General features: G+C 34.5%; 2 protein-coding genes across 10 annotated transcripts in view; one reads left to right on the forward strand and one right to left on the reverse strand.

The window, feature by feature from the left end:
• The window catches only part of FAM13C (family with sequence similarity 13 member C), a 114,735-nt gene extending 105,896 nt beyond the window's left edge, over positions 1 to 8,839 (forward strand). For 4 of the 8 annotated variants that reach the window (XM_009009903.5, XM_009009904.5, XM_054243036.2 and 1 more), the window contains 4 exons: positions 428 to 523; positions 1,839 to 2,038; positions 3,265 to 3,366; positions 7,243 to 8,839. In XM_009009903.5, coding sequence (XP_009008151.1) covers positions 428 to 523; positions 1,839 to 2,038; positions 3,265 to 3,366; positions 7,243 to 7,366 — 522 coding nt within the window. In that variant the 3' untranslated portion in view covers positions 7,367 to 8,839. The remainder of the gene's footprint in view (positions 1 to 427; positions 524 to 1,838; positions 2,039 to 3,264; positions 3,367 to 7,242) is intronic. The other 4 variants (XM_078345940.1, XM_078345941.1, XM_078345939.1 and 1 more) reach the window with 1 other exon arrangement.
• PHYHIPL (phytanoyl-CoA 2-hydroxylase interacting protein like) overlaps positions 7,491 to 15,059 on the reverse strand; it is a 70,036-nt gene continuing 62,467 nt past the window's right edge. For both annotated transcript variants that reach the window (XM_002756345.6, XM_078345942.1), the window contains exon 5: positions 7,491 to 9,908. In XM_002756345.6, coding sequence (XP_002756391.1) covers positions 9,374 to 9,908 — 535 coding nt within the window. In that variant the 3' untranslated portion in view covers positions 7,491 to 9,373. The remainder of the gene's footprint in view (positions 9,909 to 15,059) is intronic.

Genomic DNA, 15,059 nt, shown 5'->3' on the forward strand with positions numbered 1-15,059 from the left:
GGCTCATGCCTCTAATCCCGGCATTTTGGGAGACTGAAACTTGAGGTCAGGAGTTTGAGACCAGTCTAGCCAACATGGTAAAACCCTGAAACTACTAAAAATATTAAAAAAAAAAAAAAAAGCCAGGCACAATGGCACACGCCTATAGTCCCAGCTACTTGGGAGGCTGCAGCAAGAGAATTGCTTGAACTCGGGAGGTGGAGGTTGCAGTGAGCCGAGATCATGCTATTGGACTCCAGCCTGGGTGACAGAGTTAGACTTTGTCTCAAAAAATAAAATAAAATAAAATAAAAATGACTTTCCTTTTTATGATAACTGTTACATTATAGTATTATAATCCTTTCCTTTGAGGCTTTTTGTCTGCTAAAAATATTGACTTTTCATTCTTGTCTGAGAGAGGAATAATAATTAATTTCATGTTTTTCAGGTAACTAAGCAAGACAAGAACCTCATAAAGCCACTTTATGACCGGTACAGAATTATCAAGCAAATCTTGTCAACGCCTTCCCTTATTCCAACAATTGTAAGTCAGGATACTTGCATGCTGGTATTTTGTACTGATGTGTAGTTAACATGATGTCACATAGTACTATAAGAGTTATAAAAGACCCTTCATGGCAGTATATACTGCTAACAAGGCCAGTCGTCATTTGAAAAAGTGAAAATTTGGTCTTCTCTAACTCTGCTACTGTACTTAACAGTGGCTGATATTAGAACTACTGTAAAATCAGATCCTATAGTACTTGTATGTCTAGAGCCAATTTTAACATTGGCCTTCATTACCTTGGGTGAAAAGAAATGATAGATTTCAGTTTGGCATTATCTAATTTGTAGCACAACTAGACAAAACAGAACCTTTCTGTTCTGTGTGTTGGTTAATTTATTCCTTTAATCAGAAAATTAACAATGTATTCTTGATATATTGCAACATTTGTTTTTGGTACCATTTGACCATATTGTACAAGATATAAGAAGATTTATTTCAATAGAAAATAGGAGTACTGAAATTGAGTTAGACTACCTTTAATAAAAAACGATTTATGGGAATACAGAACTAGAAAAGCATCAGAAATCCTACTCCATCAATATCAAAACAGTTACTTGTTCAAGACATCAATATGAAAAGCAGTAAATATTAACAAATATAAATGTAAGTATACTTGGTACATTTATACTTCCATATTTTAAAGACATTAAGAGAATAATAATTCATAGTCTTTGGATTTTTCCCATTATGGAAGCATAATTTAAAATGATGTAGGGTTCTTATATTCCTTGCAAAAGAATCTTCTAGTTGTGATAAAAATTATCAGAACAGGTTGAGGAGCAACCCCACTTTGCTTTGGCCTTCAAAGAGCTCTCCCCTGAACTTGTCAATTTTCTGAGTATCCTCTGTGTTTGAATGTTGGTCTCCACTGGGACTTGACTTGGGGTATTTCTGGAGGATAAAAGTTGTCTGTAGCTCATCTCATATTAACTCATATCACAAGTATGAAGCTGGAGCCCAGAAGGTCTAGTGAAAGGGAGGAACCACTTGGTAGTATAGTCTGGACTGGACCATATCCTAATGGTCTGTGCCTTCATTGGCCCAGAAAACACAGATAAACTTAGTAAGTGTTTTAGCCCAGAATGGCTGCTGCCTTTTTGCTCATTAACTTCTGCAAGTTTTTAATCAAACTGAGGAAGAGCTCCTCTTGGTTGCTTCCACCCCAGTTCTTAGTAGGCACATGGGTCACCTACTGGTTTTCATGGCATTGATTTATTGTTCCCCTTCCTGTTTTGTTTCCTCAAAAGGCACTGAGCATTATGTAACTTTCTTTAACTCTGTCTGTGATAAGCAGGAGGAAGAGGACTCTGATGAAGACCATCCACAGGGAAGCCAACAACCTTCTTTGCCGGATCCAGCATCTCACATTCCTGTTGGTGAACACCTCATCTACTCCAATGAGACTGAGCCTGTTAGGGCCCTTCTACCAGATGAAAAGAAAGAAGTAAAACCACCAGCTCTCTCCATGTCTAATTTACATGAGGCTACCATGTGAGTATGTGAGTGTGTGAGTATGTGAGTACCATGTGAGGCTACCATGTGAGTGTGGAGTCTTCTTAACTCTTCTGGTCTGATACCAGTGTATGAAACAGAGGTGGCCTTTGAAAATGCTGGACTCAAAGGGGTGGGTTAACAGTTCTCAGGGCCTTTATCGTAATCTCTTACATTTAGATGAGATAGTTTCTTAACTAGAAATCCCGTTGGTCTGAAGCAAATGACTTGCCCTTTGTCTCTTAAATGGCCCTTCTGACAGAAGCCATTTGGATTTTCGTTAATATTATCATTATTATTATTCAGGAGCTGGCATTCCTCATAATTTGGCCTTCTTTGGTTTGTATCTTACAGCCCAGATTATGAGATTTAATTTGATTTAAACGGACAGAAACGTGACCTGTCAGAGAAAACAAGCAGAAAATCCTTCTTTTTTTGGTGGTGGTTCTAAAGCAGTTATTCCTCACTTTTTCAAGGGGTGTTGGACTTTTCTGAAACCAATAGAATTATTTTAAGAAAGTGCCCATATATAATTTCAAGTTCACAGAACCTCTGAAACCTGAGTGTATGTTTGTGTATACCAAGCTCCTGCTCTAGAGTGTATGAATTTTCTCTCATCTTGGTAGAATTTAACTATACCTTTATTCTGGGTCTTATTTTCATTCACAAGGATTTTGCCATGCTCCCCACATTCCCACACTTACTTCTCTAGATTAAGGATGTAATTTTCTTTAAAAGCTGTTCCTCTATATCTCTTACATCCAGTCTATCACCAAATGCTGCTGAGTATTCCTTCAAAATATTCCTTACCTCATCCATCTATATTGCTGTTACCCTTACAACTTCTTTCAGTGGACTCAATGTGCTTGCCTCTTGTCTGTCCTTTCCCCTATCCTGTGATATGTTTTCCATCGGGTAGTTTTCCCTGCTTGTGTACTTGCCTATGGACATGATTTTGTGTGTCATATTTACTTAAAAAACACTCTTATGATCGGAGCACCTTTTAATCATAGTATGCTTTTTTGGCTCAACAGATAAATCTGCTTATGATGATCTCTCAACTATGCCAATGCTCAGTAATGGCAAATATTTTACCTTCTATAGGCCTGTACTTCTTCTTCTTTTTTTTTTTACTTTACATTCTGGGGTACATATGCAGATCATGCAGGGTTGTTGCATAGGTGCATACATAACTTGGTGGTTTGCTGCCTCTATTTCCCCTTCAGGCCTGTACTTCTTGACCATCTCCGAGAAACCAGGGCTGACAAGAAGAGACTGCGGAAAGCCTTAAGAGAATTTGAAGAACAGTTTTTTAAACAAACAGGAAGGTGCGTGTGGGCAGAGAGACTTTTAAAGCCTACTTCCTAGAGAATTATTGTTAATAATGAACTGCAATTTTTTGGCAGCAACAGTGACTTTTTATGAAATGTATATAATTCCCACACTAGCTTAGACTCAGGATTTGTTCAATCCAACATTCTGATAGTGCCAATATTAGGGATGTTTTATGGGACATGGCAGCTGTCAAGCATGACGTCAATCTGTAAAAAATAAAGGATAAACTCTAAAAATCTCTAAGTTTGCGCAATAAATCTCATCATAAATAAATGGATTTATTTAAACCTTTAAAAAATCTATTTTCATTTTTTTTAGCCTACATAATGCTTTGTTGTTGGTTTCTCAGTTCTGCAAGTTACTCCCTACTTTATTAAATAATAATTCCTTATTTGCTTTAAATGTCTTCCTTAGAAGTCAAGATCTGTCCCTAATTATTTGATTTCAAGACTTGATAAAAAAATTCATAGTCATTCTTTCTACCCCTTAAATAAATGGTTAGCTTTATCATCTCTCCTCTACTTTTCTGTGTAAACCCAAGTCTCATTATACACTCTATTAGTTTCCTCTAATTTTTGGTGTATGTATCAACAACAAAATTACATACATAATTGGGAGATAAGGGTTATTGATCCACTTTTGGAAGAGAGATAAATTACTTAAGTTATCTTGAGCCTCAGTTCCCACTTTATAAGCTGAAATGACTGGACTCCTAGAATACTTTGGGAAGCTACAGCTGTCACGTGAGATAACAATCTTTAAAAAAATAAATAAATCTAGAGTGTAACTTTCCCACAGCCACAAGTTACTAAGTAGATAACATGACATTAAACTCATCATTCAAGTCATAAACTTATCAGTGCTACACTGGCTTCTCTGTATTCATCTCCATTTAGGTATTGTATTTGACCTTTCAGTTCAGCAGGCTGAGAGTTGTCCTCAAGGAAAGGGACTATTTTCCCAAAGCACCTTGAAACTCTCAAGCTTGGTCTACTCACCTCTTAGTCCCTGGCAGGTTTTCCATGTTAGCCTGCCAGGGATATTCTTTAGGACTGGACCTATTGAGTGAAAAGCTCTTTGCATTCAGCAAATACAGATGTAACAACTTACTTTCTATCTGTAATCTTGAAGTTGATTGCTACAAGTCCAACTTACCTTTTTGGTGATGTTAACTAATCTAGTGAGAAATGGTATGTGGCTCATAAATTTAGAATATAAAGCATTTGTTACTAATTTACTTTTTCCATACTTTTTTCTTTTATAAAATGTTCATGTAACTTTCCTTGCAAAACATTCCTTTGAGTAATAATTTTTTCTGGACTGTCTGCTATATTTGGGTAAATATGTAACTTGCACTATAAAGTCCTTGATATCTGCCTCTTTTGGATTAATGGTATGTTATGGGAATTTTTCATTCAGGGAAATATTTGTGGAGATGTTATCAAATATTCTAAATCAAACAGTCATTACATATGATAAATGATACTTTAAGATGTGCATACATTATTTTCATAAATTTGAGTTCTTTGAATAAATTTATATTTTTACCAGTTTGAACCCAGGAATCTATCTTAAGGGGTCTGAGAACCTCCCAGTGTGCTACTAGTCCTGCCTAGTGGATCTGCAGTGTCACTTAGTATGCTTTTGGTCATAAAGGGAAGTTAGTTATGTTCTATGCATAGTATAGAACATAACTGACACTGCAAGTATGAGTCCTTTTTTTTTTTTTTAATGAGGGAAGAAAATAACAAACAAGTAGCCAACCAATATTTCATTTAAACCTGTGAGTGGCTGTGATGTGGTACTGATAAGAGTGTATATTTTATGTATTTAAAGTGGAGAGTTCTATAAATGTTTATTAAGTTTACTTGTTCCGGATCTAAGTTCAAGTCCTGGTTATCCTTGTTAATTTTCTGTCTTGTTGATCTATCTAATATTGATGTTGAAGTCTCCCACTATTATTGTGTAGGAGTCTAAGTCTCTTTATAAGTCTTATGTATCTGGGTGTTCCTGTATTGGGTACGTATATATTTAGGATCGTCAGCTGTTCTTGTTGCATTGATCCTTTTACCATTATGTAATGACCTATGAGTCCTAAGCCCAAGTCAGATAAGCCTATATTTGGCTTTGAAGTTTATGCCCCTTTGTGGTGACATATTTCAACTAAATGCACAAATGATGATCTTTTACAACTAAAATCAAACCATTGAATGGCTAGGAATTATGGACCTTAATTTTCTTTATCTAAGACATTTCACTGGGAAGGCCTAACTATCCATAAGGTAAAATAACTATGCAAATGAATTAAAATGTTTAAGACACTGTAAATGTTCTTGGTAATATTTGCCATAGAAGAGGCATGAGAATCATATAGATATTACATTATTATTAATAATTATGAGCCTGCCACTGTGGTAAGCACATCAGTATGTTTTATATAATGGGGAAACTGCTTCAGGAAAGACTTAGCAAAACTTTTCATTCGTGTCAAAGCACTCTTATTAACCAAAATGGAATATGTAAAACTAGGGAAAATTACATAATGCATTATTAATGGTTCTCTGTAATAATTAGGAAATTTCTTTACTTAGATTTATTTATAGAAATTAAGATGGTATTCAGACACCCAGTTATGATAAGTTTGACTCATAACACAGAATGAAGGTAAAGGATTTATGTTATATAATTTAGACAATAGTTAAGAAGAATGCTTTCTATGGATTTGTATACTGTTCTGAGTTCTGTACTAGAAATTGCAGGGCAATAAATAGTTATGAAATACAAGTAGATACTACATTCATAGACAATCTGTATAGATTAGCTTGTTTTTTATTTGGTAAGAGATAGAAATATCTCTTTATCACTATTGGAAAAATAGAAAGGGGTAAAGGTAAAACATTAAATATATGCTATTTACCTGGTTTCAGCCATAGTAATATTAGACAGTATTTGTGGTTATATTCAGTTGTAATTGTAGTGACTATATCCGTGTCCTCAACTCCTTAAATTTCAAAGTCATGGGTGCAAACGTTTTCAAAACAATTTGCTATCTTATTAACCAAAAAACAAGAGACTTTTGAGACCCTGTCGCAATTATTTCCTTTAGAAAACATTCTGACAACATATTTTTGTGGGAAGGCAAATGGTTTTAACTCCTCATGTTACCAAGGTATTCATCTAAGTCAACAGCAAGCGCATACTGCATATGTATAAAAATCTATGCATTGTTACATGTTTAGCCTTAGTAGAATTAGTGTACAGAAGAGAACCACTGCAATGTAGATTCTCATAAATTACTTCAATTAAGGAACAGATCAGTGGTTCTACTATATATTAGCAGACACAGGTATTATAATTACAAGAAAGTCTGGAAATGTTTCAAATTTGTAAGAGAGACCCTGAATGCTTTTCTTGTTACCATAAGTTATTAAATTATTTTTAAAATGTAATTTATGTAGTATTTTCAGGTTAATATTTTTAACCACTCTATTAGGGCTGAACATTTTGTACAAGTATAGGACTGTGACAGATAGTGGGAGAATGACTGGACAAAGAATGCCTTGAAAGTTTTGGTTTTTGTTTGTTTATTTCCCCTTAGATCTTTTCACTTACCCCATTGTTGTAAGTCTATGCACTGGACCACAAATTTTCAAAACACTTATGTCATTCAAGTTTTCAAAGGTTACTATTATTTAGAAACTTAAACACATGGAAGAGAGAGTGAATGAAAGTGAAAGGGAAGTAAAAGAAGATATGATGCAAAAACCAAGTGGAAGCTGTTACAATATGCTTTTTCATATTTGAATTGTAAAAGAATATTTAATGACTGGATTCATTGTGAACTAATAAACGTATTTTTTTTTTTGCAGAAGTCCACAAAAGGAAGACAGGATACCAATGGCAGATGAGTATTATGAATATAAGCACATAAAAGCCAAACTGAGACTATTAGAGGTCCTCATCAGCAAGCAAGATGTGGCCAAAACTATTTGAGGTTCAGGAAATGTTATGATTACTTTCACCCATGATATAAAGTCAAGTTTATTTTTCTCTGCCACCCTTGCTAAGTAGTTCTGACACAATGAAGATGGAAGCACTTTAGTTGTAGTCTTAGCTGTTTTTAAGAAGGATTAACAAGTTTAATTACATACAAGGAGAAGGGATTTAAATGGAAGGAAGGATACAACAGGTAGCCATATAATTGGGAAACAATTCAGTGTCCTCCATGCCAAGCAGAAAACTTACAGTCAATATAATTATTTTTAAAAACTTCTAATAGTTTATCAAATCTAAACAACATAGCTGGGACACTTGTTAGGGGAAGTTTTAGTATCCAAAGATTGTTTATGATGTATGAAAAAGAGCATGATTTTAAAAAATCAATAAGAGGAAGAAAACAAATTTTTCTTTTCAGGTAGGAAAGAATACAGCTAGCAAGAAAGTAATTTATTTGAAACTTCTGATGGATTTTGAGTGATAAAACATTTACTATCTTGTCCCTTAAGTCTGTGAGGCTTTCAGTACCCTAAAATAAACTAGATTGTGTCACTGCAATTTTTTTTATTTCTCTATAAAAATAACATTATTTTATCTGTTATTTGAAATTTTACATTTCTGGTTACCAAAGTTCATTCTGACAGCATGTACTTTGTGAATTACTATCTTTGTCTATAACTGACAGATGTTTATATTAAAATAAAATATTGTATTAAAAATTTAAAATAGGTATTTTGGATAGATATGTGTCTGCAGTATATAATCTAATGTGACCATAGTATTACTGCTAATCCTTTTGTTTACTATAAGATTATATAACTATTTTTTCATTGGGAGTATACATTTTTCTTAATGTTGCAAGGTATATACTTTGTAAAGTCAAAAAATTTCCCATGAGCTGAAGTTATTCTTCCATCTGTACAAAATGAAAGATTTGGAAACTGTTTGCCCTGACACCTTGGAAAAGAAGCCAGAATATTTATTTGCTTCATCAACTTTAGTGCATATCATTTTGTGTTATTTTATACTAAGACCTGTTTATTATTTTCATTTTTGTAAAAGGAAGTAAAAGGGCAACATTTTCTCTCATGTAGCAACCATGTTTGTATTTCTATTTTCTGTAATGTTTAAGAATGATGTTGAAGAAATTCACATTTTCTTATAGTTTTAATGGGAAGACTATTGACTATTTCAGAAATAGACTATTTCAGAGGCTTATTGTTTTCTCTGTATTTACCTAATATTTTATAACTTTATGAATCAGAATAATGTCCTTCATAAATTTGTTTAATTGAAGTCATCTACTTGTAACAGGACAGATACAGAATTATTTGAGGTTTACAAATTACATCTTTGATAAGGGAAATGATTTCATGACATGTATACAATTGCTATTAAAATGTAACTCTATATATTCTATATGATTGTAAATATTTTATACAACAATACAAATAAAATATTTTTCTATTATATTTATTATGTTGATAACACAGTAGTTGTTTCCTGTTAGCTAATATAAATAACATAAATAACACTGTCAAACAAGGAGTTGGAAATGCTGACAATTCTAGGCTTCAAGATTTAACTCATGCTGCAATTACACCCTTTCATGCGATTTGGAGTTATTCCAATATTTATTCAGTAGATTAAAATGAATGCATATTTAAACACCATTTATAAGCCATTATTTTGTACTTTGCTAAAGCAGTCTATATAACTGTTTTGTTATGTTTGGCATAAAGGAAACATAAAAACATTGCAGCAACTAGGCAATAAAGTGTCAGAAGAACTTAGGGTATGTCATCATTGAAAGTAGTGGGAGGGGTAGGGAATAGGAAAACACTAAAATGGCTCTGAATGAAATTTGGAAAGTGGTATTTTGTTTTTGGCGACAGTGGCATGTGCATGCTTCAGTGGAAAACATCTGATGATGAAAATGGACAACAGAGGACCAATGCTCCTAAGGGAAGAAAAGGGGCTGAGTAAGAATAAGAAGAGTGGGCATTAACGTCCAACACTGATATTACAGGTTTTGCAGCTGGGATCTTTCTTTGCATTTGCAGTAGACAAACTCATGAGCTGATGACCAGTGATTTCTGCCACGGTGCCCAGAGAAAGATCCACAGGGTCAGTGTAAATGACTTCTAAAATGACATCCTGGGCATGGTGGTAAACCAGCACCCCATCTTCTTCTGTACAGGTCAAAAATTTATTATCCTTAGAATTTAGTTGAGGAAGGCGCTGCTTACAAAATTCATCTCCTGGTGATCCCACAGGAGCAATAACAAGAATCACATAATGATAAGCAGTGTACATACAGTAGAAGTCCCCAAAGTATAAGTTAGTATTGGGGTTAAAAAGTTTTTCTGCTGCAATCTCAAACCTGTATCTTCCATAAGGTGAATCCTGGGGTGGCTTTCCAGTATTGAATTCAGTGCTGCAGCTGAAGAAGATGCCTTCTAATTTTCCACTGATAGGAGAGCCATGGCTACCACTGTTATCCTTGACAGAGGGCTGCATAGCATTCCCATGATGTTCTCTGCAAGAGAAAACAAGTGGTCACTGCTTAATACAATTGTGGTAAACCCATTGATTTATATATTTGAATGGCCCACATGTCAAACATCTACTGTTAAAGGCCTGAATACCTCTCCTATCAGACTAAAGGGGCAACATCTTTTGATATTGCCTATAGATGGCTGAATTCTATCCTTGACCTTAAGGTAAGGATGATCTGCTACAAACCTTGCATTAAATTAACATAATTATATAAATTTCCTCACCAGAAAAATTAAACTGGACTTAGAAACCTTACAGGTAAAATCATACATACATTAACTGCCAACTAGGTTTCAGAAGTGGCTTTTTGAAGGGAAAACTGAACTAAAGGTATTGGCTAGTTAAATATATTGAATGTTTTTAAAATGAGTCCTGTCCATTTATACTGGTACAAAAGTGTTGTGTTTTGTTTTGGCTTTTTAACACAAGGATGGTTTACTAATCAGGTTATTTCTCTGGCATTTTGCTTAGAACAGTGCTGGTTATTCCCCCTTTACCTCACCCTCAGATCCATTCATTCTCCACCACAGTCTTCCACTGTGGCCTGGAACTCTTATTCAGTTCCTTATCCCTTGGACTCTTCCATTTCAGTTCTACGAATGTAAGACACCAACATATATAGAGTTGGAGGAGATAGAGACTTTGGTGTGTCTTTCTATATTTCCTCCATGCTTCAGGGCATTCTGTTTCTGGCAGGGCTGGGTTCTTCATAACTATGTATACCTGACTACTGCTACTGCTACTGCTGGATGAGTTCCTACTCCCTTTAATTCCCAAGAAGAGTAAAACTTTTCAATTCCTGCTAGTTCTTGGTTACATTAGCATCCCTTACTTGGTATCTTAACCCTGACTACACCTCTATAATGGGTAGTTTTGTTAAATTCTCTCCAGAATCCCTCAAATGTGCCTTGGTTTTTTTATTTTGTTTTGTTTTTTGTTTGCTTTGCTGGCTCCCTGACCAGTATGACTTGGGAGGCAAAGTTCAAGCTACGACTCAAGCAAGGGAAAGTTCCCTGGGTCAACGTGCTTCTTAAAGAGTTTATGGATCATTGAGATGTGCACTCGATCTACCTCTGAATTTAGCAGCAATGGATCTTAAATTTACCACCTGAAAACCAGCTAGGGAGCTTATTTTATGCAAATTCAAGGAAAGACCAAAAAATTGTCGCAGTTAAGAGAATAAGGAAATATAACAAATAAATGCAGTGTGATATTCTGGATGTGACCCCATACTTTTACTTGGACTGTTCTTTTTTCCTTCTGATGTTCCAATATTCCTTCTTTTATTATTTCCTTCTTTCCTATTTCAGAAACTTCCTTTAAGATAGATATGCTGTTGACAAATCCTCTTAGTTTTCCTTTATCTGAGGATATCTTAATTCCCTTTTATTCTTGAAGGATATTTTCACTGGATATAGAATTCTCAGTTGACAGTGCTCTTTCAGCATTTGAAAATATTATACCACTTCCTTTTGGTCTAGATAGTTTCTGATGATGATGTCATTCAAATTGTTTTATTTTTCCTTACACATAAGGTGTCTTTTCTCTCAGCACTTTCAAGGTTTTTTTTTGTCTTCAGTTTTCAGTTTGTGATGTATCTTGGCATGGATTTCTTTGGATTTACCCTATTTAGGGTTTTCTTAGATCGAATCTGTATGTTTATGTTGTTTGCCAAATTTGGGAACATTTTGGCTATTATTTCTTTGAATACTTTTTCAGTCCCACCCTCCTTCTCCTTTCCTTCTTGACTTAGTCTCACAAGTCCATAAGACTGATATATTTTTTTTTTCAGTGAGTTTTATCTCTGTTGTTCAATTTAGGTAATTTCTATTCTATCTTCAAGAAGTTTACTGGTTTTTTTCTTTGTCCTCTTGAATCTGCTGTGGAACGCATGGAATCTATCCAGCTTTTTACTTTACTTACTGTGTGTTTATGTTCCAAATTTTTCATTTAGTTCTTTATACCTTCTCTTTCTTTGCTGCTTCAAATGTGTTAGTATGTGCTTGTTGAACCATTTTTATGGTGCCTGCTTAAATATCTTTGTCAGATAATTCTAAGATCTGCATTATTTTGGTTTTGGTATCTTTTATCATCTTTTCTCATTCAGGTTAAGACTTTCCTGGGTCTTGGTGTGATGCATGAGTTCCATTAGTATCCTGGACATATTATGTTATTATATTCTGGATCTTATTTAAATCTAGTATTTTAGCAGTCCTCTTCTTGACTACCAATGGGTGAAGAGTATGGGGTAGTCACTTAATTGATGTTGATGGGGATAAAAGTCCAGGTTTCCTACTCAGTCTCCAGTGACACAGGCTAGGGGGTTCAGTTACTACTTGGAGGAGATAGGAGTTTAGACTCCCACTAGGCCTGTGCTTACATACTATAGGCCAGAGAGAGAAGGGGTGTCTCATTACTACTTGACATGTAGGTTTCACAAACTATGAAGGCAACCCTCATTGTCTCCGGGCAATGGTGGAAAATCCAGTCTCCCTATTCAGCCTTCTCTGATACCACCCTAGCAGAGGGTAGAGAGAGGGGGGTGTCCCCTTATAGATGTGAGAGGGTAGAGGTTTAGGTTCCCCTCTTAGCCTTGGCTGGTAGATGGGGGACTACAGTTTTTTTTTTTTCTACAGTGTTTGCCTGGAGTATGGCAGTTATTGTCCAAAAGGTTTCTGTATTGGAAGACCTCAGTTTCTTTCCTGATCCTGTGCATAAACAAACATACTTTCTGGTGTTCTTTTTTTTTGTTTGTACCAACTGGCATGTCTGTGTTGCCAGATACTCCAGCACCTAGTCCAGAATGTAAGAGGTTAAAAGAAAACCCAAGGAACTCACCACTGTGCTGTTGAATCCCAAAGGTCCCTAGCTGATACATCTTCTTTCCCCCTTAGTTTTCTTATATTTATTTTATATATAATGTCCAGTGCTTTTAGTTGTATTTAGTGGGAGAAATAGGGAAAAGAGTGTCTACTCCCTTTTGTCCCCATTCAAAATTTCTCACCCTTGTTACATTCTGATTAACAAAACCCAAATATCTATATTATATGTGTCCTACCTGGATCTATAAGTGCAATGACATGAAATAATAGCAACAAATATATAAACAAAATGTGTACTAGAAGCTGCACTTTGGGAATATACAATCTGACACCAGAATGAGAGACATTCCTACATGTCTACCAATCTCAGTGAATTCCTGAAATCTTTCGGATATAAAAGGAGTTTCAAGGACAATTAGACTACCTAGTGAATCTGAACAAGGGGTAAGAGAGAAAGTGGTATTTTTGTTTGGAGTATGGGAAAGCAATGTGCATTTAGGAATTCATTTATATAGGAAGAGGTCAAAATGAGTTCATTCCTTAGGAACTGAATAAGGATTTATCCAGTTTTTCATAATTTTAAATGGATTATAAACTTTGGAAAGTTTATCCAGTAGCTGAAAGTTTCTATTCAAGCATTCTGAATAACATGATGATATTTAAAATGGATTAAGGAAATGTGTCCTAATTAGAATTAATGACAAAAAGAAAATCAACATCCATGGAATTAATGTCTACTACTTTTTAATAAGGCTTCTTTAAAAAGCAATGTTGAAAAATTATACCGCACTGTGGAAAGTATATTTATTTACATGTACTGATTTAAGACATAGTTTACATGGATTTTATAACTATTATTATGGAAAACTTAGCAAAGGTAAATTTTCTAGTGAATAAACACAGCTTTCATTCTGGTAACTGGGAGTAAAATCAGGCAATATACACAATAATTATCCATTTTCTAGGCACTCTGTCTTTATCTTTGTTTATTCTTGGAAGCATTTCTGAAAACACATGAACCAAACTTTAGATTACTAAAGGAGCTAAAAACAGGTCAGCTCCCATCCAAGGAACAGAGAAAAATCATAAAGAAATGCTGCCCTCCAGTGGCCACCTAAAATAGATATTGGCAATGTTCCAGGATTATAAACCTAGAATAAAAGATGTAATTATTTACTTTTGATGTGTTTCTTACTAAAGACAACAGCAATAGGGAGTTTTCTTTTTTTTTTCAGTTGTATGCATATACAGACAGTACCTGACTTATGATGGTTTGGCTTACAATTGACTTTATGATGGTGTGAAAGTGATGAATATTCAGTATAAACTGTACTTTGAATTTTTATCTTTTCAACACTTTTTTATAAAATAGGCTTTCTGTTAGATGGTTTTGTCCAATGGCAGGCTAATATAAGTGGTCTGAAAATGTTTAAGGAGGCTAGGCTAAGCAATGATGTTTTATAGATTAGGTATATTAAATGCATTTTCAATTTGGTATTTTCAACTTACAGTGAATTTATTAGGAAGTCAAGGAGCATTTGCATAAAGAAACATCTCCCTTGCTGAGTCTATATGGTCATTGCCAAGCACAATAATTTATGTTTGTCTATCAGTCTCTACTCTCTAAATTAGGTGAACGTAGGTATCTACCAGGAATTATATGAACTCTAGGGTATGTACCAATTGAGAAATTGAATATCTGTATTTATAAGATATTCAAACAAATGGCAGGAATATTTTTCACCATCAAAATGCATAAAAATATATTCGCTTGCTAAGTACTTAATTTGAAGAACACAGATGCCTACGTGTGTTCTCTCTGATTCCTATTGCATTTTCCACAGCTTGAAGCTGATTTAAATTTGGAACCACAGTATTCATTTAACAGAAACTAGAGAAGAATGAAAGAAACACAAAGAACAGAAAAGTTTCTTAAATATTTTTCATATAGAGTCCTGTCAACTTAAGGATCCTTTAGAGTCTGAATTGAGGCTTTTAAAATGACAAATTATAGAGATCGCTGTGTAGAAGTTTTACATCCTATATAGCATTTGCCATTTTAAAAGCCTTAGTCTCACTTCAAAATATACATCTGGCTATTTATTCTCTTCAAATGTTCTTCTACAAATATGAAAGTGCTGTAAGTATAAAAACTACCTCATGATAGAGTTCTTTTAACATCTTGGGAAGTGCTTCCAGGGATAAATATAGGCTATCTTAGAAATTCTAGTAAAATCACTAGAATTCAAAAGGAAACAAAAGAGATTATCCTCATAATAATTAATTCAAGATAACAGCTGATACAGTCT

This window comes from Callithrix jacchus, chromosome 12 (assembly GCF_049354715.1).
Source record: "Callithrix jacchus isolate 240 chromosome 12, calJac240_pri, whole genome shotgun sequence".
In the NCBI taxonomy this organism is placed as follows: domain Eukaryota; kingdom Metazoa; phylum Chordata; class Mammalia; order Primates; family Cebidae; genus Callithrix; species Callithrix jacchus.